At 33.4% G+C, this 25,877-nt stretch overlaps 2 protein-coding genes and 1 long non-coding RNA gene across 7 annotated transcripts; 2 read left to right on the top strand and 1 right to left on the bottom strand.

Moving 5' to 3' along the window:
* The first annotated feature begins 1,432 nt into the window (after positions 1-1,432).
* Positions 1,433-5,517, top strand: LOC114314389 (protein SPIRAL1-like 1). 2 transcript variants are annotated; one of them, XM_028260876.2, is made up of 3 exons: positions 1,433-1,571; positions 3,289-3,584; positions 5,204-5,517. In XM_028260876.2, the coding sequence occupies exons 2-3, from the start codon at positions 3,324-3,326 to the stop codon at positions 5,285-5,287; spliced, it is 345 nt and encodes a 114-aa protein (XP_028116677.1). In that variant the 5' UTR covers positions 1,433-1,571; positions 3,289-3,323; the 3' UTR covers positions 5,288-5,517. The 2 variants fall into 2 exon arrangements, with proteins under 2 accessions (XP_028116677.1, XP_028116678.1); XM_028260877.2 differs by having other exon boundaries at positions 1,449-1,571; positions 3,269-3,584.
* Positions 5,518-6,205: 688 nt separating this feature from the next.
* LOC114314388 (protein GLUTELIN PRECURSOR ACCUMULATION 3) lies at positions 6,206-24,511 on the bottom strand. Of its 4 annotated transcripts, none has more exons than XM_028260874.2 (11): positions 24,154-24,511; positions 22,988-23,137; positions 22,234-22,401; positions 21,735-21,887; positions 21,328-21,480; positions 20,753-20,917; positions 20,449-20,631; positions 16,337-16,520; positions 16,065-16,221; positions 7,005-7,150; positions 6,206-6,581 (listed from the first exon to the last, which is right to left on the bottom strand). In XM_028260874.2, the coding sequence occupies exons 1-11, from the start codon at positions 24,308-24,310 to the stop codon at positions 6,560-6,562; spliced, it is 1,638 nt and encodes a 545-aa protein (XP_028116675.2). In that variant the 5' UTR covers positions 24,311-24,511; the 3' UTR covers positions 6,206-6,559. The 4 variants fall into 4 exon arrangements, with proteins under 4 accessions (XP_028116675.2, XP_082765225.1, XP_082765224.1 ...); XM_028260873.2 differs by lacking the exon at positions 6,206-6,581 and adding an exon at positions 6,662-6,803 and having other exon boundaries at positions 24,154-24,488; XM_082909099.1 differs by lacking the exon at positions 21,735-21,887 and having other exon boundaries at positions 24,154-24,480.
* LOC114314390 (uncharacterized) lies at positions 7,009-12,857 on the top strand. The gene is made up of 3 exons (XR_003647456.2): positions 7,009-7,486; positions 7,711-7,818; positions 12,635-12,857. It is a non-coding gene; the product is annotated as an uncharacterized LOC114314390 (long non-coding RNA).
* Positions 24,512-25,877: the final 1,366 nt, after the last annotated feature.

Genomic DNA, 25,877 nt, shown 5'->3' on the forward strand with positions numbered 1-25,877 from the left:
GAATTAATAAATTTTAACCAGCAGTGATCAATCAATTAGGTTAGACTGGTTGAGTGATAAAATTGACTGATCCAAAATTGACTGATCAATTTATTAATTTTATATATTTTTATACGATGAACTGGTACGAAATATTTAATTTTTTTGATACATTCCTACATATAACCACCCTAAAAAAATAAAATAAACAAAAAAAATAATACACAAAGTCAAAAAAAGAAAAAAAAAAAAAAAAAAGAAAAAAAAAAGGCACTTTCGAGGCAAATTCGAGCCTCGGATTCGAGGCCCCTATCAGCGCTCAAATAAAAATACTAAAATGGTCCCAAAAAAAAGTGCCGCAACCTACACGTGAATCAATCAACTTTCTCTCTCTCTCATAATAATCTATTAAACTATAAAAAAAAAAAATATTTGAGGTTCACAATTTTTGTGGTCACAATGATTTAAAATTATCAAAACGATATCGTTTTGGCATGTTTTGCATCAAAAATGACGTCGTTTTGGCAATTTTGAGCCATTGTGGCCACAAAAATTGTAGCCCTCTAGCATCGTTGATAAAAAAATTTCGCAAATCATAAAAACGTAACTTTTTTCTATTTCATAAAGGCCTTGTTTGGCTAGAGATTATTTGACTAAAATAGTTAATAAAGATAAAATATGTTAAAATAATTAATAAGACAAAATGTCATATTCAACCTATAATTATTTTATTTTTTTCTTCCACAATTATCAAATTAACTACAAAAAAAAAAAAAACAAAAATCAAACTATCATCCAAGCCATGGCTTTCTTTTAACCAGACTAAAAAGTTAAAAAATCAAATAACCAACAAAAATTACTTATTCTTAAACAAGACTAAATAAAATAGTTGAAAAGTCAATTGAAATAGCCAAATTCCCAAACAACACCTACATTTGTGGTGTCAAAAATCAAAGTATGAGATTATTGCTAAAAAAATTTTAAAAAAAATTTATGGTAAAAACTCATTTTCTTTTATTTAATTTTATTATACATGTATATATTAGTACTATTATTTAGTGAAAACTTAAATTGGTTTAGTGAAATTTTCTAATTCTTATGACATGTGATAACTTTATATATATTAAAATAAAAAAATTATTATATATCGTGTAAATAAATTTTGAACCCAAAATCTTAAATTCGGTGTTTGGGAAGGATTTTTTGGATTTTTTTTACTAAAAGACAAATTGGTTACAAAAAAAAAAAAGAAAAATCTAAACAAAATATCACATCAAATCCCATACTCATTTTACTTTTTCTGAAACAAGCATACAAAAAAAAGGCAATTATCTTTCCAAACACAAAAATATTTTTCTTTAATAATATCTTACAACTAAAATTTTTTACAAAAACACCCACTTTCCAAAACCCCCCCCCCCCCCCCCCCCCCCCCCCCCCCCAAAATCTGAATCGCATACTTACCGTATATTATTTAACAAATATGAAATGCATACACTCAATCCACGCCCATTGTAGTATAAAAACGCATTGAAGTGGAAAATGGCCCTATCTTCGCTCCAGATCTGATCCCAACACCAGACACAACACAGGTCACTCCTCCTTCTCTCTCTACAATCTCTCTCTGGTCTCTACAATTTCAATTTTTGCTTTGCTAAAACTGTGTATTCCTTTCAAATCATATGCTCATTTCATTTGGATCTGTACGAACCAACAGAAATTGTGTTCTTCACGATATGGTGTTTAATTTGATTTCTATATGATAATGAGGTTTAACAATTTTTGTTTTTATTTTTTTAAAATTTGTTTCTCTGATGTGTGTTAGGGTTATTAGCTTTTGCTAATTTCGTGTTTTGACAATGTGATTTTGTTGTCTTGAAAAATATCAGGTAGTAGGATGTGCGAATCATGTGAATTGGATCGGAGTTTTAAATCGTTTTTGTTTTCATTCATTTGTTTTTAATTTTAATTTTAATTTTGTTTAGTTTCATCTGTTTTTGTGTAACAGTTTTTTGAAAATTAGAACACTATTTTTTAGGTGTTTGCTAAAAACTGGGATTCAAAAAAATAAAATAAAAATCCAACAGTGTGGCAAACAAGTTTTTTGGGAAATGAAAACTAAAGACAGAAATTGAAAATGATACTGAACAGGTTTTATTTATTTATTGACATTATGTCACTGAATCATGTGACCTTTTTCAATTATGGTCATATAACTCTAAATCTTAATCCAGTATGCATTTCCTGAATGAATGTTGTTTGCCCAAAATCAACATATTCCCCTGTTGTAATTTTTGTAATTTTGGCACATACAACTACTCTATTGATGCAATTCCACTAAGGCCTCGTTTGGAAAGTAATAGTTTTAGGCCAAGTTTGGCATGTCTTGAAAAAGACAAAAAGTCAAAAAGTCACTATCTTATTTAAGTCACATCATCTTATTTAAGTCACATCACCTCTCTTACACATCACTTCAAACCCAACCCAAACCCAACCCATATTTCATAAAAAGTCAAAAAGTACACTTATTTAGATCATCCCAAACAACTAGTCTAAAAGTCTAAAAGTTACTAAAAAAAATCAAAAAGCATATAACCTATACCAAAAAGTCAAAGATTTCTTTTTTTCTCTATTTTTTGTATATTTTTTCGTAGAAAACTAAAACTTCATTCTAAATATACAAGTTTTTTTTACCTCATATTTTAGTCAAAAAGTCAAAAAGTTACTAAAATGGCCTGTTCCCCAATGAGACCTAAGCATTAAGAAGATTTTGATAGGCTGGTTTGTTTTTGTGAATGGTGGTTTTATTTAGTTTGATATTATACTTGCTTGAGTAAGTATTGACATAAAGTAGTCAAGAATGGATACACCCATCTCAAGATAGCAGTATTGCCTAAGATTGATGACATATGATACCACATCACACCTGTTATCTGGCATGGCCACCAATGTTGCACGCTTATGCAGCTGTGAGAATTTTTTCGAAAGGCATCATGATTACTAGTGAACTTGGTTGATTAGGGATTTTTTCATGGTATGCCTCTGATTAGGCCCATAAAAGCATTTTTTTTTATATCAATCCTTAAGTGATGAGTTTTCAGCTGAATAATGACATGGAGCTCATAGGCACCTTATGCATAAAGAATAGTTTCTAAGCATGACACAGACATTTTTATCCAAGATGAGTTCCTCATGCTCATCTGTGGACTGTGTGGTCCATGCATTACTAGATTTGTTGCAGCTGTTTTCTACTTGCTATGTGTTACGCTCACCTTATTTCTTTCATTAGCTGCATCGAAATTTCTGCAGGGTTAGGGGTTTTATTTACATATTCAGATCAGATTATGGGCCGTGGGGTCAGCAGCGGTGGGGGACAGAGTTCCCTTGATTACCTTTTCGGAAGTGGAGAGGCTCCAAAAGCCACCCCAAAGAATGCTGAAGCTCCCCAGAGTTCAGTACAGGTTGCAAGCAATGAACCTTCTCAGAAGCCTGCGGCTGCTGCACCACCAGTAGATGTTACTAAGCAGATTCCAGCTGGTATTCAAGGAAATGCTGGAAACAACTATTTTCGAGCTGATGGACAGAATACTGGAAACTTCATCACGGTATGATCTCAGTCACAGCTATGTCTTGCTGCTTGTCATGCAAGTTCTATATTAGATGCTTCTTGTATCAGCTGTTACATAATAGGATTTTGGCTTTTTGATACCGTTATTCACTGACACTGTCCGATACCATGCTCTCTCGGCCGATATATGATTGTATGACCTATCCCGATGCATATCCCGATACCATTATTTAAAACTTTGCATCATAGTCTTGACCGGAGATTTTAGACATCATGAAGTGCAAATTTTATTTAGGGTGGACTATTTTGGTTTTACCAAAAAAAAAAAAAAACTTTGCTATGCTGCCATTTAGAAGGTGGTCAGGTATACAGATGGATGATCCCTATAGATATGAAATATGGAGCATGACTTTGGAAGTGTGAAATCAATCTAAGATCATGGGAACTTGTGGTTGCCGTTAGCAATGAAGATCATTGCAGTACATTGCATTTTTTTTTGTTTGGATCAACAACAAAATTTTATTGATTAATCAAAAAGAGAAGAAATGAGGATAAGGCATCCTCTACAAGTAAGAAAAACAAAGGAAAAAAAAAAAAACCCAAACAATGACTATATCAACAAAACTCTACTTGTCACACACCGACAACCAATCTCTATCTGGCAAAAACAGTGGAATCCCCCTAAAAAGAGGATTCACCGAAGCCCAAAATGAAGTTAAGTAGCGTTATCTTTCTTCCTTCTTGTGATCAATTCTTATATCTCCCAGAGTAGAAAATATGATGATATTTTAGAGCATTGTTGCCCACCTTTCGATAGTCTTATTGTCGGGTGGCTATCATTTATTATCCTTGTGTAATAGGCTATACGACCTTTGCCACCTGAGTCTCCTAGCATGCACAGTGGCTACAATATTTGTTCATGTATCCAATTTCAATACTAGGGACAGCTTTTCCATTTTGTCCTTCACATTCACGTTTCTCACATAAAAACTAATTTTGAGGCCGATGGTAAATATTGTTATGAATGATATGCTTCAACTTGAAGTAATAACACCAGTGGATGTTACAAGGAAGTTGAAGAAGCCACCAAGATTGTCAATATCCTATCTTGTCCTCATCTTATAAATTTGTATGTAAGAAGGCTTACCAAATTGTATGAACACTAAGTTCACTGACAGCAGAAAATTACTGACAGACCTTGGAAGCATATAAATGTACTTCTTGGAGAATTTCATTATATTGATTTTAGATCACTATGTACCATTTTCCATACATATAAGAAAGAAAAGCATTTAGATTAGGAAAGAAAGAAAATGAAAAAGAAGAGATATCTCAGCTGGATTTAATCTTTTAGGTGCCTTTGAAAGAAGAGATACCATTTTCCACTGTGTGTTTGGAAAGCTGTTATTTACTGACTAAGTTGGAATAAGACAGAATAAGTATGGGATCTGCAGTTTCTGTGGCCAGCAAAACTTAACCACAATATTCAAAATATCGATCGTGTGTTTTGCTGCCAAAAAAAAAAAAGAAAGAAAAACACATTTCCCGCCTGTGTTAATCTTTGAACAGTCTTCTTTCTAACTTTTAATGTTTGATTGTATTTTATTGTGACCACAAATTTCCTTTCGATGACTTTTGCAATGTTTTTCTGCACAGGATCGACCTTCAACTAAAGTCCACGCGGCCCCAGGTGGCGGATCTTCCCTGGGCTACCTGTTTGGCGGTGGCAGCAGCAACTAACGCTGTGTTCTTTGAAAGGATAAAACAATTGCTTACTGTTTGTTTGTCCAGGTTCCATTTGAAGTTTGGGGAAAACAATATTTTCTTATTCTTGTCACTGCAGACATCTGAGTTCCATGTAATATAATCTTGTCCTTGTTCAAAATGTTGTAAAGTTTGATGCATTAACAGTCGGAGACTACCCACCTTATCAATTGTTAATTGATTAAGTTTGTTTCGTGTCCTATTAATTTGTGTGTCGCGTGTTCAGAAGTTTACAGAATGCACTGCCATGATGTGGTGATTGGCGGTCCACTCAGGAACCAAACGACGAGGGATAAATTTGAAGTCCATGTTTCCTGCTGTTAGGAAAGTGGTTTTGAGGGCTCAGCCAACTTCTTTAGTTGTAGAGACTAAAGAAATAAAAAAATGATATTGTTTTTGAAAATTCTATTTTTGAAAATAGAAAAACAGAAATTGGCATAAAAAAAAGTAGTAGAAGACACTGCTACAGGCTTTAAAAATCCAAATAACTGTAAAAGAACAGTTCTATTCCTATATATATATAACTATTCCAGGCTTTAAAAATCTGTTTTTTTTTTTTTTTTTTTTTTTTTTCTGTAAGGAATCATGTTTCTAGATAGTTTGTTTGGGCAGTGAATGATTTATAATTTTTATATTTTTTTTATTCTTTTTTTAAAAATAAAAAATACACAAAAAACAAGAAACTCAAATTTCTGAAAAGTGAGTTAACCAAATTTTAGAAAACAAAAACAGTTACTAGGACACCCAATTCTATTTTCAACTCAGTGTTGGCAAAACCTAGAAACGAATATTAGTTTAAATGAGAGATGGTAACATTTTATTTTTTATTTTTAGATGCTCGAGATGGTAACTTTCACTATACTACCACTACTACTAACTCTGGCAAGACATTCATTGCAGTTATAAACTCACGAGGAGCAACTGTTGTTGATTTCAGTAATTTATGACCGAGTTGAATTTGAAGCAGTTAGCGTTAAGTACTAGATAAAACGACGACATTACTACATACAATTACAGAGCATATTATGGATATTAAACCTACTGCAGAAATGGAAGTCGGAGCATGAGCGTGCCGCTAATCCCCACCAGTTTGGAAGAACAGTTTCTGTAATCAACTGTGACGAAGAATGTACAACGGCTGGTCTTGTTCTTCAAGTTAAGTCCTAAAGTCGCCTCAAAATGATATTATCACCGAGTGCTTCAAAGTGATTGCACACCGGATCATTTTTAATCAAGGAACCATCCTCTTCAGCAGTCAATGCTCTGCCCTCTGCCAACAAACAGAAAAACAAGTTTCAATATCAGAGAGAGAGAGAGAGAGGCAAACAAGTTCACCAGAATGTTAGAGACGCATGCTTATTTGTGCCTCTGTTCCATTTCACGCTAAGATCAAGATTATCACAGTTGTATGAATACGTTTCACCAATCAAAACATGACTACTAAATGCATCGAACTGCATTTGGCAGCCCAAGAATCCAAAATACTTCATTTCTGTCCAGTTAAACAAACGCATAGCGAAGCAACCAACCATGGAATTATATGTCAAAAACCAAGAGGCAGCCCAACCAGTTGGATAGTTTTGAGTTTGTAAAATTATAATATGTATGGCATACGAAATTCTAATTGCACGTGTATATGCTTGAGTAAAGGGATGTATGCCACAAAACTAACCGATGTTTCGTCTGTTTTTACCTAGGGTTGGGAACAAAGTGATAGTCCTTGTCTGCTGAAGATGGATTCTCTTTATGGACTTCCATGCTGGAATTTGGTGCGATGCCTGTCTCATTATCTTCCACATTTATGTCAGCCACCACCGGCACTTTTAAGTTTCCAGCGTCCTGTTAAAAGGTAGAATGTGAAAACACAAATTCCAAGCATTCCTCATAATAATAAAACCTTAATTGTGGGCAAATTTAGGGATGATACTTCAGGGATCTCTAGCATTACTCAAAAGTAAAATGCACCAAATTGGATCCTTCTACAGTAACAAACATCAACCATAAAATGCTAACATCTTGAACTATTCTTTTCCTGTGCTGTTTTCTGGATGGAGGGCTATTTCCAACTAAAAGTATGCTGATTGAAGGTGAAAGCCACCAAGATACAGATGGCTGTGATTCAGATCAGATGCTTAAACTGCATTTCATGATATACTGGCAAGACTATGTCATCACGTAAGTGGCAACAACCACCTCATAAGTCATACCAATTGAAATTACATTTTTTCCCTAGCTACCCAATTGCAGTGAGCCACATCACTTCACTTCTAATCAGTCTTTACTCCAAAAGATTAACTAGATCAAAAATACTGATATGGGCTTGACTGCTGTAAGAACTACCAAAACACAAACCAATAATTGCATAAAATTGAATGCAACAATTTTTACCTTCTTGGCAGTGTGTTTCAGGTTTCCAGAAGTGACTTGTCTTTTTATGTTTTGGTGATACCCAGAAGTGACTGTCAAGTGCAAACAAAACTGGTAATCTAGGTGCTTGAAATCGCTTTGTAAGTGCTTCAGTAACACCCCCCATATGATTTTTCCCTCTTTATTTTGTTTTTCAATAGAAATAACACTGCTCGAAATATATAGTCGTCTTAAAATCCCCATTCTCCATTCTACCTTACTCTCACTTCATTCACATCAAGCAATGGTGATGATCAAAGGAGATTTTCCTTTTTCTCGTTCTTTTTTTTCAATAAATAAGCAAACTTTATTAGAAAAGCATCAAGGCGATGCAAGGAATGCAAAAAAGAAATAGCCCACAAATGGGTCCGGCAAAACTAACTAATTAAATCCTCCACAAAATCTATAAAACCAAAACATCAGGGTCAATCGAACCTGTAACCCAACTATGCCAAACTAACAAAAGCCTACTCTCTAACCAAGAAATTGAATGACACATTTCAAAAAACTCGCTTATTATGCTCCAACCAAATCAACCAAAGCAAACAGTGAGAAGCAAATAACCAGACCTTCCGATGCCTCTTCCCAACCATAGTTATCAGAATCCCGATCCGGATCTTACGATCCTACGATCTTACGATCTATTTAAGTACAATCGATCCGGATCGTGCAAAAAACTCCTTATAGGTAGGATCTTTCGATCCTGGTAGTGGGATCTTATAGGATCGTAGAATCCCGATCCGAATCCGATCCTATCCGATCCAATTTACAAGCCTTATTTTGTATTGTGTGACATATTTTATTGTAAATTTTATGTTTGTTGTCTAAATACCAATTTATGTGGTCAAAATAAATAATAAAAATTAAGTAGTATTGAATCAAATAGACAAAGAAAAACAAACTAGAAAACAAACATTCAAATATTGCGGTAATTTAAAAAAATTAAATAGTCGGAAAAACAAACTTAGCTTTAGCAGAGTCTAAGGAAGGTAAGATGATTACAATTTTATCCCAATTTTTGGAGAGATTATTTTTGTGACTTGAATCCGCTCCACCAGGGATGTTAACGACAAACCTTATCATTCGGTTAAGTTATTCTTTTGAGTTTTTAATATATTTTCATATCCAACTTTGTTAAATATTTTTTCCTCACTTTTTATGCATTATTGTAGATTGTAAAGTATTTTGTTATAGAATTCTTCTTCTTCTTCACCTTCTTTTTTGATGAAATATAATACTTTTGCCATCGAATTTTCTATTATATAATATTATATGTACATTTTACATAGAGTATTATATTTTTCATAATATCTTCACTTTTTTTTAATAGAATATAGGTTCATTTCGTGTATACTTTATAAGAAATATTTATTTAAATTAAATTATTATGTAATCTGTCCTTTTCGGTAGGATCTTACGATCCTCGATCCGATTCTACGATCCGATCCTATAAACACCTCCAACGAAGGATCCCGATTTTAACAACCTTGTTCCCAACCCTAGCCCCACCCCAACTCTGTAACACACCCAGCACAGACCCCAGTTGTACTCAGACCAAACCAAACAAAGCAACAATCAAACTTCACAGTTGAGACCTAACCGGACAATAAACAAACAAGTGATCCACCATCTCCGCATCCTCGCAACACGTACAACACCAATTCACTAAAATATGCCGCCGACGAATGAGGTTGTTGATAGTCAAAATGCAGCCCAAAGCTGCTATCCAAACAAAAAAAGCTACCTTAGAAGGTGAACCTGCACCTGATATGCACTTCTAAGGAAAAACAACACCATCACCACCAACAAGCACACAGTAAAACGAAGATACTGAGAAAACCCTTTTAGATCTCAGACAATCCCACACTAGAGAATCCACCCATCCTTCACTCCATACAAGAATCCTAGAAGATCCACTAACTGACCCACCTCCCAATCCTGAACATCATGACGAAGATGAATGTTCCATACAAACGACTGACCTTTGCCTAACCCTAACTGAAGCAACCATTTCCTCCTTATCAACAACAATGGCAAAAATCAAAGGGAACATTCTTGCCAAAGACAAAGCACCATACCACCTATCATGTCAAACACGACCCTTATCCCCCACCCCCACTTTAAACCAGACTCTGTCCCAAAACTCCTTACAACCCAACCAAATCCCTTTCCACATACCTTCGCCATGAGATTGGGCCACCCTTTTCAAACACCACCCCCCATTTTCTAGCCCATACTTCGCCGCCACCACCTTCCTCCACAATCTCTCCTCCTCCGCAAAACGCCACAACCACTGTCCCAAAAGAGCCCAATTAAACACAATCAACTTTCGAACTCCCAAACCCCCTCTCTTCTTTAGGCTACACAACTGCTCCCAAGCCACCAAATGATAATGAAAGACCTCCCTTCCATTACCCCACAGGAAATCTCGTTGCAACTTCTCCAAACGCTTAGTAACTGCCACCGAAATCACAATAAAATATGTCAGAATACTAGAATCAAAGGAGATTTTTCCATTCACCAAAAGGGAAATTAACCTCGATTCATTCATTTTCATCCATAATACTCATAAATCTCTATTTAGTTTGAAGTGTTCTGATTAGCTCCAATTTTTACACTATTTACTAAAATTGGATTTGGAGGCCATGGTTCAAACCTCATTGCCTATCTAGGAAAAAAACAACATTGAATGAAATCGGATGGTTGGACAATTTTACAAATGTTTTGTGGCACCATCACTTAGCTAGACGCACAATCTGTGATGACCCCAACACGCATATCATAATTTTAATTATTTAATTGAGTGTTAATTTTTAATTGTGATATGTGTTTTGTGATTAATTTGAGTATATCTGTCTGATTTGAAAACTACCTATTATGATTTCTGTTCAGAATTCGAAATTTAAGGCTTAAATGATATCAGAAATTGAAATTGGCAACATATAAATTAAGTTGTGTTTAATTAGCCTAATGTTCTAATTAATGTATTAAGCTATCCTAGCTATATATATGTGTTATAAGTTCATTCTTTCTTCATTTGAGTGCAAAATTCTGAGAGAACATTTTAGAGAGAGTGTGTAGAGATTGAAGAAGAACTTGAAGATTTTGCTAGAGGAACCTAGATTGTGCAAGAATAGGAGTAATTGAAGGCTCTAGGTGAGTTTTGTACCCTCATTCTTGAAGATGAGTTGAGTTCATGGAGTAGATATGATCATTTGCATGTATTTTGTTAAAGAATGTCAAGAAAGTGTTGTAGCTTCACATGCACGCATGAATATGTTCAGTTTTTGCCATTTTGAGTTTGGTTTTGTTCATCATTATTTTGAGAGTTAATTTGTACATGCATCTTTGATTCATCATGTTTTAACTCTTAAATTCATGTTTTGGAAAGGAGTTTCTTACTTGCATGGAGCTTTTGAGCTCAATTTTGTTATATATATGAGTTTTGGAAAAAGAGTTAGAAAAATCTTGCATCCATGAACTTTTGAGTTCAATTTTGGTTGAAACAGAGAGATTTTGAACAAATGGTTTTTAAGGGTTATGTATATATGTTTTCTGTAATTCTATGCTTTTGAACAAGCCATGCATGACCCAATGCTTTGAATTGATGTTTGGAAGCTCAAATTCTCAGTTTTGAAACTCAAAATTTTGACAGCCCACTTGAGCGACCAAGAGGTGGCTTGAGCGAATTTTGCGAGTTTCCAGCATCTTTGCAGTCTTTGTAGACCGCTCGAGTGACCAATTGTTGGCTTAAGCGAATTGAGTGTATGCTTTGCATCCGCTCGAGCGAAGAAGAGTTGGCTCGAGCGCACATCAAACCTATCTAGTATTTTTGCAGACCTCTGTGACCACTCGAGTAACCAAAGGTTAGCTTGAGCGAAGACCCTGTTTCAACATATTTTGAAAAGATGTTTTGTGTTTGTATTTTCATCCTCATGTTTTTTGAGCATTCTTAGGCATGACATATGACTCATTGAGAATTAATGAGTAAGAAACCAACATGAGGAATTGAATCAGAAAAGATAAGAAGAGATTCGATTCGAATGTGTTACAATGTGTATGGTCATGTGAAACGTGTAGGTTCGAACGTGGAGGAAGAATATCAAACTAGTCAAGGTGAGTAATGTCTTTGTAAAGATATTTTTGTATAAGCTATTTTGAAATTGGTTTCGCTATACAGTGAATTATGAAAATCTATACTTTGTTACAAGTTATGAGATATAACAAGTTTTCCGAATAAGTACTTTTGAGACGCTAAGCTATGCTTTGAAACCCTGAATTGTGTACGATATGATATGTTTTCCCAAAATGAAATTTTCTAAGAATGAATGAGTTGTGTCAATATGGAAAATGTATTTTGATCTCTGTTAGCTTTTGTTCTGCCTTTGATCCGTCATATACATTCTGTATAAGCTATTGACCCGTTATAAACGTTCCGTATGATGTCGATCTTTATCGATTAATCTTCTACACGTAATTGACATTCCGTATGAGTCATCCAAGTGGGCGTTCCATATGATCTCATTAGTAATCGTTCCATATGGTATTTACACGTAAAAGACGTTCTGAATGAGTTCATCAAATGTATAAGTCATCAAAGTGATGTTCCATATAAATCATTAAGTGTGATGTTTTGCATGAGTCACCAATATCGGCGTTTCGAATGAAGTCATTCTATATGAATGTTCCGTATGGTATTTCGACAAATTAAATAAGGCTTTTGAGTACTACGCAATGTGTTAAGCTATGAAAGGTTTGGTGAACTGTATTTGTTATTATACGTTTCTGAAACATGCTTTGATTATGTTAAGAACTTGTATTGTTTTGATAAGTTATGGAACTCATTCATTTAACCCCCTTTATATTGAGATTATTCATTGGGTTTCCAGCTCACCCCATTTATATATATGTATGTAGGTGAGCATCCGGAAGTCCAGCATTAGAAGCTGCTTTGGAGTCAATCCTTTTTGTAAAGCCACCCGAGATACGCCTCCACGTTGAGGACTTAGTTTCTATTTTGGCCAAGCTCGTAAAGCTTTGGTTTTGTATAATTCGTTTGTTTTTAGTTTTGATCTTGGGTTATGTGTAAAAGATAAATGTTTGTAAATATTGTGGTATGATATGTGAAGTGTTTTATTTATTTCTGTTCATAGCATGTATGCACAGCTCAATAGACAATTTTATATTCTGCTTCCGCTTCAAGCCCCGTACCTTTAATTATATATTTTGAAATTCTGTCTATTGAGGTCAAATCTAATCTCTAGGGGCGAGTTTAGGTCGTAACACAATCTCTCTCTCTCTCTCTCTCTATATATATATATGTATATATATATATATATTCTTTAGAATATATATAACCCATAATGTTATCAAGCACACTATAATGCTATTATTATTTTGTTTGCCAATATTAGCCCAGATTATATCTTTGTAATGGTCTGCAGGTAAGTTGCATTGATTCAATAACACAATCACCATGCTAAAAAGGGATAAAGCAGCTTTTCAATTCATGTAGTACAATTGGGTACCAATTTATCTGTTTTAAATTACTTTGTCACCTTTTTTTACTATTGTGATGTCCTTGATCCAATCCAATCAAATCCATATACTAGTTGTACTTATACTACATATTAATTTCAATATGCATTTCTTATACCAAAGAGTTTTTATAAATCATCCAGCAAGAAGTTCTGTAAGTTTGAAGGAATTAAATTGGTCGATTTGAAAGGAAGGAGGGGACTCATTAAAACCCTGCATAATTAAGTTTGGAGTCTTATTTAATGTTTTTCTCGAGCAAATAAGCCAATCGGTCAACCTTACTGATACTTTATTGAATTTTAAGAGTAATATTTTGGTAATTTCTGAATTTTCTGGACGTGGGCTGTAGGGAACATCTGTGGTCATCGTATTATTGAGTCTTGAGCATTCGACCATGACTACATAAAACCACAATCCAGCCCTTGTTACTGTTCACAGTCCCTAGAGAACCACAAATCACCTCTTCTTGTCTAAACACAGCCCCAATACTGCATTCTTTTGTTATCACTTACACCAAAATTCATAAATCTTACAAAACCTTGGCTACAAAACTACATATAGTTCAGCCCTAAAGAAAGGCCACCGCTATTTCCCCATATAAATTAGGCATTAAAACTTGTATCTGCTCTTGTCCAACATCACCGTGAGTGAATTTAACATATACTGAACACCGGTTATGTTACACGGACTCGGGTGCGAGTGTCGGATACAAGTATGTGTTTAAGTGTCAGATTCGCCTATTCCTAAAAAGTGAGGGTAAAGAGACTGGGCTAAAATATGTCCCAAAAATAGATACAGATACAGAGACACGGCACATGAAATATTAATAGGATATTCTATATCGTATACTAATTACATAGTCTATGCATCATGATCAATACCCAGGTAGTTAAAGTCTAAAAAAATAATCTAGGCATATATTTTTACTGTATTTAATTCATATAAGATGGTATAATTTTTTTAAACTTTTACAAATATAATTTATATTTAATGTATATAAATTTTATACTATATGAAATGTTTTAATCTCATTTATTAATAAACGGTCAAAATATTATATAATAAATGTTCTTGAGATATTAATTAATATGTATATTTTTATAAAGAATAAAGAATAAATAATATAATATAAATTTTATTATAAATTAGATATTATAATAAATTAGATTTTTTTAAAATAAATTATTTATTTATTTTTTTAAAATAAAATTAATTTATTTTGTTAAAATTGTTAAAAAGGAGAGAGAGAGAGAGAGAGAGAGAGAGAGAGAGGAGGAGTTGATTGATCGATCAAGAGAGGGGAGGAGATCGAGAGAGAGAGAGAGAGAGAAGATGAGATCAAGATCAAGAGGGAGAGAAGAAGATAGAGATCGAGAGTGAGGATGAGAGATCGAGATTGAGATCACAATTAGCTCCTCGCATCAGATTTGCGTTTCTCTCTTATCAGCTCCTTCTCGCATCAGATCAAAACTAAGGTCCTACTACCACTGTAAGTTTCTCAACAATCCTTCTTCATTCTCCTCTCATGTCAGTCGTGTCCAAGAAAAACATGCCAAGTCCGACACAGATCTCACATCCGGCACCCGTGTCATGTTGTGTCGACACGGGTACTCTACCCTAAACCAACGAGTCCATGTAACATAGCACACCGGAGTGGGCAAGGTGGGAGCTTGCTGCTTATAGCATGCAATGAAGACGACTTGCATACCAGAGTTAAACTTTACAGGCACTAAATGCTTTGTAGTGTTTTAAATACCAAAAATGTGTACCATTTTAATTTTGCTACTTCATATTTATTTATGATTTTTTTTGTTTGTTTGTAGACAAACATTAATTGCTTGATGCTGGATCTTAGTAGCAGGAACCTTCTAAAAGTGTGGATTCCGTGCTCCCAAGTAAGAAACTTGTAAGAAATTTGCTTCCGTTGAAAAAGAAACTCGCTCCCAACTAAGATAGAAACCTCTCAAATATATAAATCTTAGAGAACCAAAAGAAAAACAACTAAAACTTATTCTAATAGTTTCTACTTATATAATATTTACTTATACTTAATAAATACAATTTGTAGTTGACACGAATCTCTAATATTTATTCATATTTTAACACATTTATTATAACTAAGCAACAAAAAATAATTGTTAGAATATTTTTATATGTTTAATAAATAAATATATACACACTTCCATAGGTGTTCCCAACATAAGAAACTTCTATATGCCCTCGGTTCCTCCACCCCCACTCCATCTTCCGCTCCTGTCCCAGCCACCATTCTGTGCAACTAAGCGCAGGATACACCATGGAAAACCACCTAGCACCTTAGGGAAAAGAAGGGTATCATCTTTTATCTTATTTTTTTACCCCTTCCAGAGGATTCAACCTAACTCAAGGTCAAGACATCATAGCACCTTAGAAAAAAACAGGTATCATTATGCTTTTCTTTTTTTTCCTCCTTCCATAGGAGTCAACCTCACCTTAAGGTCAGGAAATATTCAATCAGGCTCATTATTTGCTAGGAGTGTCATCAAGCACTCAATCAGGGTCTAAATCAAGAAGGCCGATGGACAATTTTATCTTGCATTCCCTAAGACTAATATAACTCAAATAACAGCAGTGTGGTCACCAGAATCCGGGACTTGGGTTTAAGCCTTTTGTAGGCTAATTTGTGATCAGAAGAAACCAGATGTAATAAAAAAGAGACAGGCAAGAAGCAAAACCAAAATATTTCCTTGCATAAAAGATAGTAAATTAAGTACTCTGCAAAGAAAACTCCACAGTTATTCAGCTTACAAAAAGGGAAATAAAATATAACCTCGTGGGGCTGAGAAGCATCAGAAGGTGCTGGACTCTTTGTATTGGCGGTGGCAGCAGCAGCTTCCGTATTTTTTCCATGAGCACTATCAATTTCCGATTTAGATTTCTGATTATCCTTCAGCTTAACACCATCGATTTCGACAGCTCCCTTTCTCCTAATTTGAGAATATAGCATAACTGCTTGAGTCAGAATCTTCAGAAAATAAGGGTTTTTGGGAACTGATATTTGTCAATTTCAAACTTAAGCGGTACGGAGTGATTATATTTCACCTTTTAGAATTATCATCAATATGGTTAAAGCTTAATTTGTTGGAAAATAATACTCCATGAAGAATCTTTCCATCAATAATAGTTTCAATAGTGTAGCCAACTGGGAAACATTTGGTAACCTTAGCTTGAAATGTCCTCTTCCTTGGAAACGGTTGGTATTCCCTTGAATACACATGTGGTTTGCCTGCATTTGAACCACTGCTTATTAGAAATGCAGCTGATATCCTACAAAATCAAAAGTTTTCCAACATTGTCATAATTTTCTCAAACATTAGTTAACTTGGTCACCGAAAACTCAGAACTCAAGTCGCCACTGAGTTTCTGAGTTAGCTCCTTGTGCAAATTGGGAGCATAAACTACTAATTCTACACTAACTAGCTCATTGTTTTAAAAAGCTCCAGGGGCATTGAAGCGCTAAGGTCTCCTGGAGCCAAAGCGTGAGGTGCAAGGCGAGGCGCGCACCCCACCAAAGTGAGGCGCAAGTTGTAGAAGATACACAATTTTAATGTAGGCAAACTTTTTAACATAAGCAAATATTTCAAGTATTTCAAAAAACATAGAATAACATTCAATATTCCAAAAAATCATAAAAATAACATTTAACATTCCAAAAATTTCTCAAAATAACATTGAACCTTACTTTACCCAATACTATATGTCTTCCTTCATCAATTTATTGATGTGATTCGCTATTTTTTTTAAGATAAGGAACTCGCACCATCTAGTACATTAGTGATTTTGATTTTAAATCGAGACCAAACTGCGTGATAGTTTCAAGCATTGGCCCAAAATTGTCATAATTCACTATATTAAAAGAAATCTCAAAGTCATATATCCATCTTGCAATCCCAGTACTTTTGCTCAATGCCTAGTGCTTTTTTTTTTTTTATATATATATATGAAGTTAGGGCTCAGCATGTATTTACATTTTATATTAGAGGGATTGTGATTCCTTAAGGCTACACACACAAAGAATAGGGTAAACTACCAATAGATCCTAATATTTGGATTTAATTTTCACCAAGTCCTATTAAAAATAAATTCTAATAAAACCGTCACTAAAAAAATATTTTATGACGATTTTTTTTATGTTGCTAAAAATTGATAATTAGTGACTTTTTTTGTCACTGTTTTTATAAATTGTCGCTAAAACTTACAATTAGTAACGTTTTTCTGTGACGAATTTTGTAAGCTATTCGCTGAAAGTTGAAAATTAGTATTTTTTTTAAAATTGTTGCTAAAATTTATAATTAATAACATTTTTTGTGACAATTTTTAAAATGTCGTTTAAAATTAACAATTAGTGACTTTTTACGGTAGTGCTACATGCTCCAATTAGTATACCAATTAGTATACCAATTAGTGTACCAATATATGCTATGACATTGCTATTTCAACACTATGACCCCACCCATTATACAAACTACAAATACCTAAAACCTCTAAATTTATGCCACATTATCTGTTAGTACACTAATTAATATACCAATTGATGCATATAGCATTATTCCTTTTTTTAATAGCGTTTGATGAAAAATGCCATTAATTATTATGGAACCTATTGGACAATAAGTCCACCTATTAGGACCTACATGTACCCCCCAAGAATAAGAATGGAGCAAAAATTTAAATGTAGTGCATCAGGCGTGTGTCTTGCACCTAAGCCCAAGGCAAGTGCCTCATACGCGCCATTTCTACAGCACCTCACCTCAAGCTGTCTGAGATGCCTCAGGTGCGCCTTGTGCCTAAGCGCGCAGTTAGGCACACCGTTTAAGAACACCAGACCAGCTGATTCCTTTTATTTTCTTTTTCATTCATTCTTTCTTTTTTTGGATACGTAAAGATATTTCATTGAAGGTACCAAATATCAACACTCAAACATAGCAAGTATATTAAAATTCTAAACACTACAAAAAGGAGTATAAATATCAAAATTTGGTTAATTGAAAATGTAAATTTAAAAAAAAATAAAAAAGCTTGGTAGAATATTCCCATTTAACATCCACAAAAGTTTCTCTCTATGTTTACATGCACACACTGGGGGGGGGGGGAACCTTTCGGAGACCTACCTTGATCCCAGCCAATTCATTTTCCCAAAACCAGCTACATTGAGTGCTAATAAAAACACCTTTTGATTTGATTTTCTTTATATTTGTGATGGGGATGAAAAGGCATCAGATGACAAGTAAATTGGAGAATATTTGAATTTTATATTATTAGGAATTATGCTTTAATAAGATTGTATTTCTTTAGGATTTTAGATCTTAATTAGTAGTTTCTAATTCTATAGTTTCCTATTAATGAGTTTCCTAGTTAGTTAGTGCTTATGCCTATATATACGTATTTTTATGTAATAGTTTAATGCCTAGACTTTCATGATTGAATATTGAGAGTTGAATATTAAGTTTCATTTTGAGAGTATTTTGGGATTGAAATTCCCAAGTCTTCTTCTTCTTGTTTATTCTTCATTCTTCTCCTCTAGTTCTACACCAATTTGTCTGGAAAAACTAATTCTCCCTTGCAATTGAATATAAAAATTGGAGTTTGATCTATTGCTTATGGTATCAATTTAGGATTATCATTGCGCATATGTGCATTCTTTTGGATTAATGCTGTGACTTTAGGAAATGTAAAGTCCCATAAACAAGTTTATATGATCCCAAAGAAAATTAGTTAATTTGGACAATATATAGGGCTACAAACAAGCCAAACTAAGCAGAATAGTTGGTTGTTCAAGCTCAGCTCCACAAGGTGAGATAATTTTTGGGCTTAGGGCGTTAGGCAAGCTCTACTTAATCTTGTTCCAGGTTTGCTCACCATTGTTAAATAGAGCTTGAGCTTGGCCTGCTCGAGCTTATTTACACTTAGAATGATGAATGAGTCATGAAGAAGAAGAGAAGGCTACTTTCCCTGATCAAATCCCCATACCGGATGTACACCATTAAATTCTAGATGAAAAATAACAAAATATATATGTATATAATTATTTAGAAAACTAAATAGATCTGATCCTCTAGTGATGAGAGTCAGCATTCAGCAGCAACATTGGAGACACCGGAGAATAGCAAAGAAAGGTCTACTTTATTGGGTTGCCAATCGGCATTCCAAATCTACAAATTACCCTGTGGTTTTGATTTTCCAACTAAGAAACAATGACATTTCTAAGAAGGTAAAGTCTCGTGTCTCAGACAATGACACAACACGACACTCATTGGACACTTCTCGACCCTTGTTAGACATACCTCAAAATGTCTCACTATTTTGAAAAATTTCTAGAGTCAGACACGCTTTAGACACTTGGAAGACACGTGCATATCACTTAGACACACATGAGATACAATACAAGTTTGAATAAAAATAACTTGAAATCTAATGATAAAAGAAACGCAATGTAAATGAATACCTACTCCACTTCTTTAGAGTTTAGAAATTAGTGTTACATAGCATTTGTTATTGTCTTTAAATTAAATAGTAGCATTATATGTGATATATAATAAGTGTTTGTCCTTATATATGACATATATGTAAATAAATAAACAAATACATGTTTTATGTGTGCCCCCCCAAGTGTCATGTCCTACATTTTTAAAAAATTTACATGGCAGCATGTCCGGGTTGTGTCACGTGTACATGCTTCTTAGTTTTCCAAGAATACTACATTAAATAAAATAAAAAGAGAAAAGATAGGGATCATGAAAAAAATTTCATGAAACTGGTCATGAAAAATTTATGACCCTTTGATTACCTTGATTAGTGTGTGGTGTTTTATTTTAAGTGTAATCCAAGGGTCATAAATCTTTCATGATCATTTTCATGAAAGTTTTTTCATGATACCTAGCATTGCTCAAATAAAAATCCTAAACCAAGTCATTCATTTACAGCCTATAATATCTGCAAGGATTGCAGAAATTTACTACTTTGTATAGCCATCAAAAACAAAACAAAACAAAACAAGGAAAGAAAAAAATTTATCGCATTGCAAATTCTCTATTTTTTGACATACACCTTGTTCATTTTCCATCCTTAGTAGTTAAACTTGTACCAGAAAAAGAAATTATGAGTGCCATACTTGCTCAGTAAGGAATCATTCTAAGAGATATATTAGTTCTCACATGGTTCTATACTTGGCATAGGAATCGGTTGGTAAAGATCAGCATTTGTCTCAATTCTGACCAGTGCCTTATCATACGCAGGAGGAGTAAGCATATTCTGCTCCTGGCACTTTAACTTCAGTTGCTTCCTTAAAGATAACTTCTCTAGCCGACGTTCATCTCGCTCATTTTCAGTTGTAAGTCCTAGTAATAGATTTCATTGAAATAATAAATAGCTGAAGATTCATAATCACAGAGTTTTCATAACTAAATGGATACTTCAAAGTAACTACAAAATTTAAATTCGATAACTAACACCTAACACCTGTGTGTAAGTAAAACATGTCGTCCAATGCTTCAAGATTCTTACTGCAACCACCAAGAAATACAAGAATACCGCTCTTTTGTGGATCCAAACTGTCCCCGGCCATGGAAAATCTGGCACAAGGACCGTTGCCTGTAGCCATCACCTGAGTCCATACACCAGTCTCTGCACAAGAATTTGACAGAATTGAACATTATGAGATTCAAACAATACTATATAAATATGAGAAACAGGTACTAACTGGCAAGTCACACACACAAATGTCTTGAACATATCGTTCTACAGGTCTCATGATTCTCAGCAAATAGACCAAGAATAATGTCAACCCGATGGTTGATCCCAGTGCCTAACCAATCAAACTCTTTCTAAAGTGGTGAAGCACCATTGAAAAAGATATGCCCAACTATGTAGTTTATAATTCATATTTGGCCTAGAAAAGCTCAGAGAACAAGTTGCATATGTAGTGATTCTTAGTGCCATTATATATCTTCCCACCCATAGTGCAACTTGGATTTTTCTAGAAAGCAAAAACTCTCACCTTATGGAGCGAAAGATTAATGGATAGGTGTACATACCGATATCAAGCATATAAAGGTCATCATATAGGTTTGACTCATCAGTGAAACCCCCAAAGACAAACAAGTTCTTTCCCAAGGCAACTGTTGTATGCCCAGCTCGAGGTGGCAAGAGTTGGCCTGAAGTGAACAGCTTGCTCCACACAAGGGTATCTATTAAAACAGAGACACTATTATGGATAGTTTTTTCAACATGAAAGTTATAAGGGAAATTTACGTGACAATGTATATTTTAAAAAATATTAACAAATTAATGATAAACTTTACAAGTATTAACTATGTAGTGATAAACTTTATCATTAATAAACAATAATTTTTAAAAAACCCACTGACAAGTAGTTTCCTCAAGTTATAATTCCGATTCTATCTTGGAGATCAATATAGGAAATTTCAAGAAGAATTGATACCAGCATCAAGGATATGAACATCAGAGAGATAATAATCATATGAGTCTTCACCACCAATTATAATGATTTTGTTCTTCCAAGATGAGCAAGTATGGCTATCACGCTTTGCTGGTGGACAGCCTAATGTTGCAGCACGTTTCCAGACAAAAGTCTCTACAAAAGATTCTCTGAATCAAATTATTACTAAACTGGGATCAATCATCTAGAATTCATGCAAATCTACAGCCCTTGTAAAATTATGAACAATAAAACCCATGCTCTAGCTACCACTGAGCTTTATATAAACAAAACTCATTTGAAAAGAGAAGCTTTATGTAAATAAAACTCATTTGAAAAGAGAAATCCCACGCTGATGCCTTGTATAAATGTAGCATTATAAGCTTGTAATTACTAATCAAACAATAAAAAATAAAAATAAAAACTTGCCCCAAACAGTGACAAAATAATTCAGCTTCGGTGATTCTTGATGAGTGGCTCTTCGACTAATCCATAAACTTACCAGTATTCAAAATGTAGAGATCATCAAAAAACTCTTCATCAGAATTATTTGAAGATTTTCCGCACCCACCAAATATGAAAAGTCGTCTACCAACAACTGCCGCACTGTGGCCTTCTCGTGCCTCCGGTCCCTCACCTCTTACACTCGGTGAGATCCATGTATGTGTAGCTATGTATTTATTAAACACATCAGGAAGTATAGGTCAGAGTGGTACAAACTATAATAACAGAAAACAAGCTAACGTGAATAGATATAACTACTTATAGTTCTTATTATCATTAAGTCACAAAACAAGTGACTATAAAAAATATATATATATATTATCTTGTTGGTACTATTAGTTAAAAGAGAGATATAAATAGAGGGTTGTCCATAAAAAGGTTGAATGATGGCTTCCACAAACAATAATAACACTTGGGGACACAATAATGCATTTTAATAACACGAATACCTCAAAAAACTCATGTCTAAAAGACAGAGTCCATGAAACTGAGCAACCAGGAAACCAGGAACCAGAACAAGTTGATTGTTTGAATGGTGAAGCGGTCCACTTTGGGCAATACTACTTGGGAGATGAATATGAGATGTAAATAAAAACTTACAGAAGATGTAAACAAACCCAGTTTAGCAATTCCTGAAGCACTCTACTTTAGTTAAACAACTTTTGATTTTAATACATATTACACAATTATCTATTTGATTTTAATCATTAAACAAATTGAAAAGGCAAAAGAGAAAAGTACGAGTAACTCACAGGTGTCTAAAATATGCAAATCATTCAGAGGGTTCTGTCCATCTGTACCCCCAAACACAAACAGATTATCCCCAATAGCAGTACAGCTGTGGCTGTCCCTCGGCACCGGCGGTGTGCCTTTCATAACAGGGTCACTCCATGTCCTTGTAGCTATACACAACAATACCCACAATAAGATAAAATAGTATAAATATCAAAACAACTACCCACATGAAAATGAATGTACACCATTGCAAATATATACAAGGGTCCTACTAATGACCGCCCTTAGGGTTGTCATTGTCAATAAGAACCGCATGATGCCAAAATATTTATGATCTCAATACACATTTTACATATCGCAAAACACTTTTATATATTTTTTACACATTTCAATACACTTTATACACATCTTCCAACGCTAACAATAGCCTAAAGGCTGTTTTTAACATTTCCTTATAAACCTTTTTTTTTTTTATTTTTGACCGGCTACATATAAAACCCTACTTAAAAATACAAGAACAATGTAAACAATGAAGATAGTATAAGTCCAAAAAAAAAAAAAAAAATCGTAAATTTCATAGCCCATACGAAGCATTGAGTCCAAGCAATGGGCAACGATATGGTACATACCCCATACGTACTTTTGTTACATATTTTTGTCCTACATGTTACATATTTTGTGGTAAATGTTAAATATTTTTCTGATAAATTTACGATAATTTGAGGTTCAAAAATAAAATTACACATTTTATTATACAAATGTGTAACTTCATTTTTAACCAGAAATTGTTGTAACTCTACAAAAATATTACGTAACATTTACACCACAAAGGTGAGTACCATAGAATTTCCTTGGATACATAATTTCTATATATATATATATATATAATAGATTATATAACCAAAAATGTAAATCATAGCCAATAGATAATATAAGTCAACAAGAAAAACCCATAAATTTCATAACCAATAAGAAGCATGTGAAACTGAATACAGCATTTATATAAATGAAACTAATAAAACCCTAGACACCGAAATTTCTAAATTTACACATCAAAATATGTTAATAACAACTAATTAGCAAAATCAATCAAACAAACTGAGAGCGAAATTGGGTATAATCAAGAACAAGAGATGAGATTCAAGAACACAAAGAGTGCAAGGGATTGATAAAGAAGACCCACCAGTGTCGAAGACATGTACTTGGTTGGTCTGAGAGTTATCTTTGCCATAGCCACCAAAAACGTAGAGAAACTTGCCTCCTCTAATGGCGGTACAGGTGTGTCCCCACATCTTCCCGGGTCCATACACCGGACCCATCTGCAACTTTTCCCATCTCATTTTCCAGATTGAAGCCAACCCAACAAGAGTGGTGAAAAATTTTCCAGGAAAAGAAAAACAGAGAGAAAATCGAGAGAGAGAGAGAGAGAGAGAGAGAGATTTGATTTGTGAATTTGGGGATGGGATTGGGATTGGGATTGAAAGAGTTCATGCAAACAGCCATTAACAACAAGTGTCACAGTAGGCCAAATGGAAAATATTGCAAACCTCAAGGGGTACTTTGGGAAATACATAAAATGTCAAGTGTGAGTTTTCACTCTGTGGGGCTCAGTAACACCGTAAAGAGGACACGTGGAGAATCTAGGGTGAAGTATTTATTAGTGGGGTGGAGCTCATTCCAATTGGGTCTAAAATGGGACCCAGATATTGTTAATATAGTTTTTACGTAATTTTAAAATAAAATTATATATTTTATAAAATTTTACCTATTGTTATGATAATATTATATATTTTCTAATTCAAAATATGTAATATTATTAAAAAAATATTATTTCTGTCCAAATTGTTTATTCGATAAGAAAAATAAGTCTGTTTGGTTTAAGTTTTTTGAAAATTGAGTATTTTAGTTTTTGTGTTTATTTTATTTTATTTTTAGTGAATATTTTTAAAATTTTTAATTTTTTTTTTACTTTTTTAGATGCACCTTACTCAGATGTATCTAAAAAATAAAAAAATTATGAAAAAGTATTTTAAAAAATTAATAAATATATAAAAATATAAAAAAATGTACTAAATTCTCGTAATTTTTTTTTTGTATTTTTGGTATTTAGTGAATTTTTAAAATATTTTTTTCACATTTTTTTTACTTTTTAGGTATATTTATGTTAGGTATGTCCAATAATTTTAAAAATTGCTTAAAATATTTTAAAAAATCAGTAAAAACAAAAACAAAAAAAATACGAAAAATAAGAAAGTTGAATTTTCTGAAAAGTATCTTTGAAAAACTCTAACCAAGCAATAATATCGAGATTTTTAAATAATAAAAATTTTTAAAATTTTGATACGACAATATATTATTTTTAAGTTTTCTTGTTTTTTATTGGACAAATAATTTGAGACAAGAATAATATTATTATAAAAATAAGTAATTTCATTTATGAATTACAAATTTTCGTATTTTTGTTAAAAATATTAAATGATATCAGCAAGAAATATACGCACCATAAAAATATACAAGTAGGTGCATATGGAGGGGCTCCCTTAAAAAAAAAATTATGAATATTTATTTCAAATTTTATTTTAAAAATGAATATGTAATATAGATTTAAAATTAATGTGATGTGAGTCATATTTATAATAAATATAAGTAATTTCATTTATGAATTACAAATTTTCATATTTTTATTAAAAATATTAAATGATATCAACAAGAAATATACATAATATACACCATAAAAATATATAAGTAGGTGCATATGGAGGGGTTCCCTTCAAAAACACTTACGAATATTTATATCAAATTTTATTTTAAAAATGAATATGTAATGTGGATTTAAAGTTAATGTGATGTGAGTAATATTTACAATAAATATGGATTATTAAATTTATTTTTAAGTAATTTTTTAAA

The sequence above is a fragment of the Camellia sinensis genome, chromosome 15 (assembly GCF_055761805.1).
Source record: "Camellia sinensis isolate YWXY chromosome 15, ASM5576180v1, whole genome shotgun sequence".
NCBI lineage: Eukaryota > Viridiplantae > Streptophyta > Magnoliopsida > Ericales > Theaceae > Camellia > Camellia sinensis.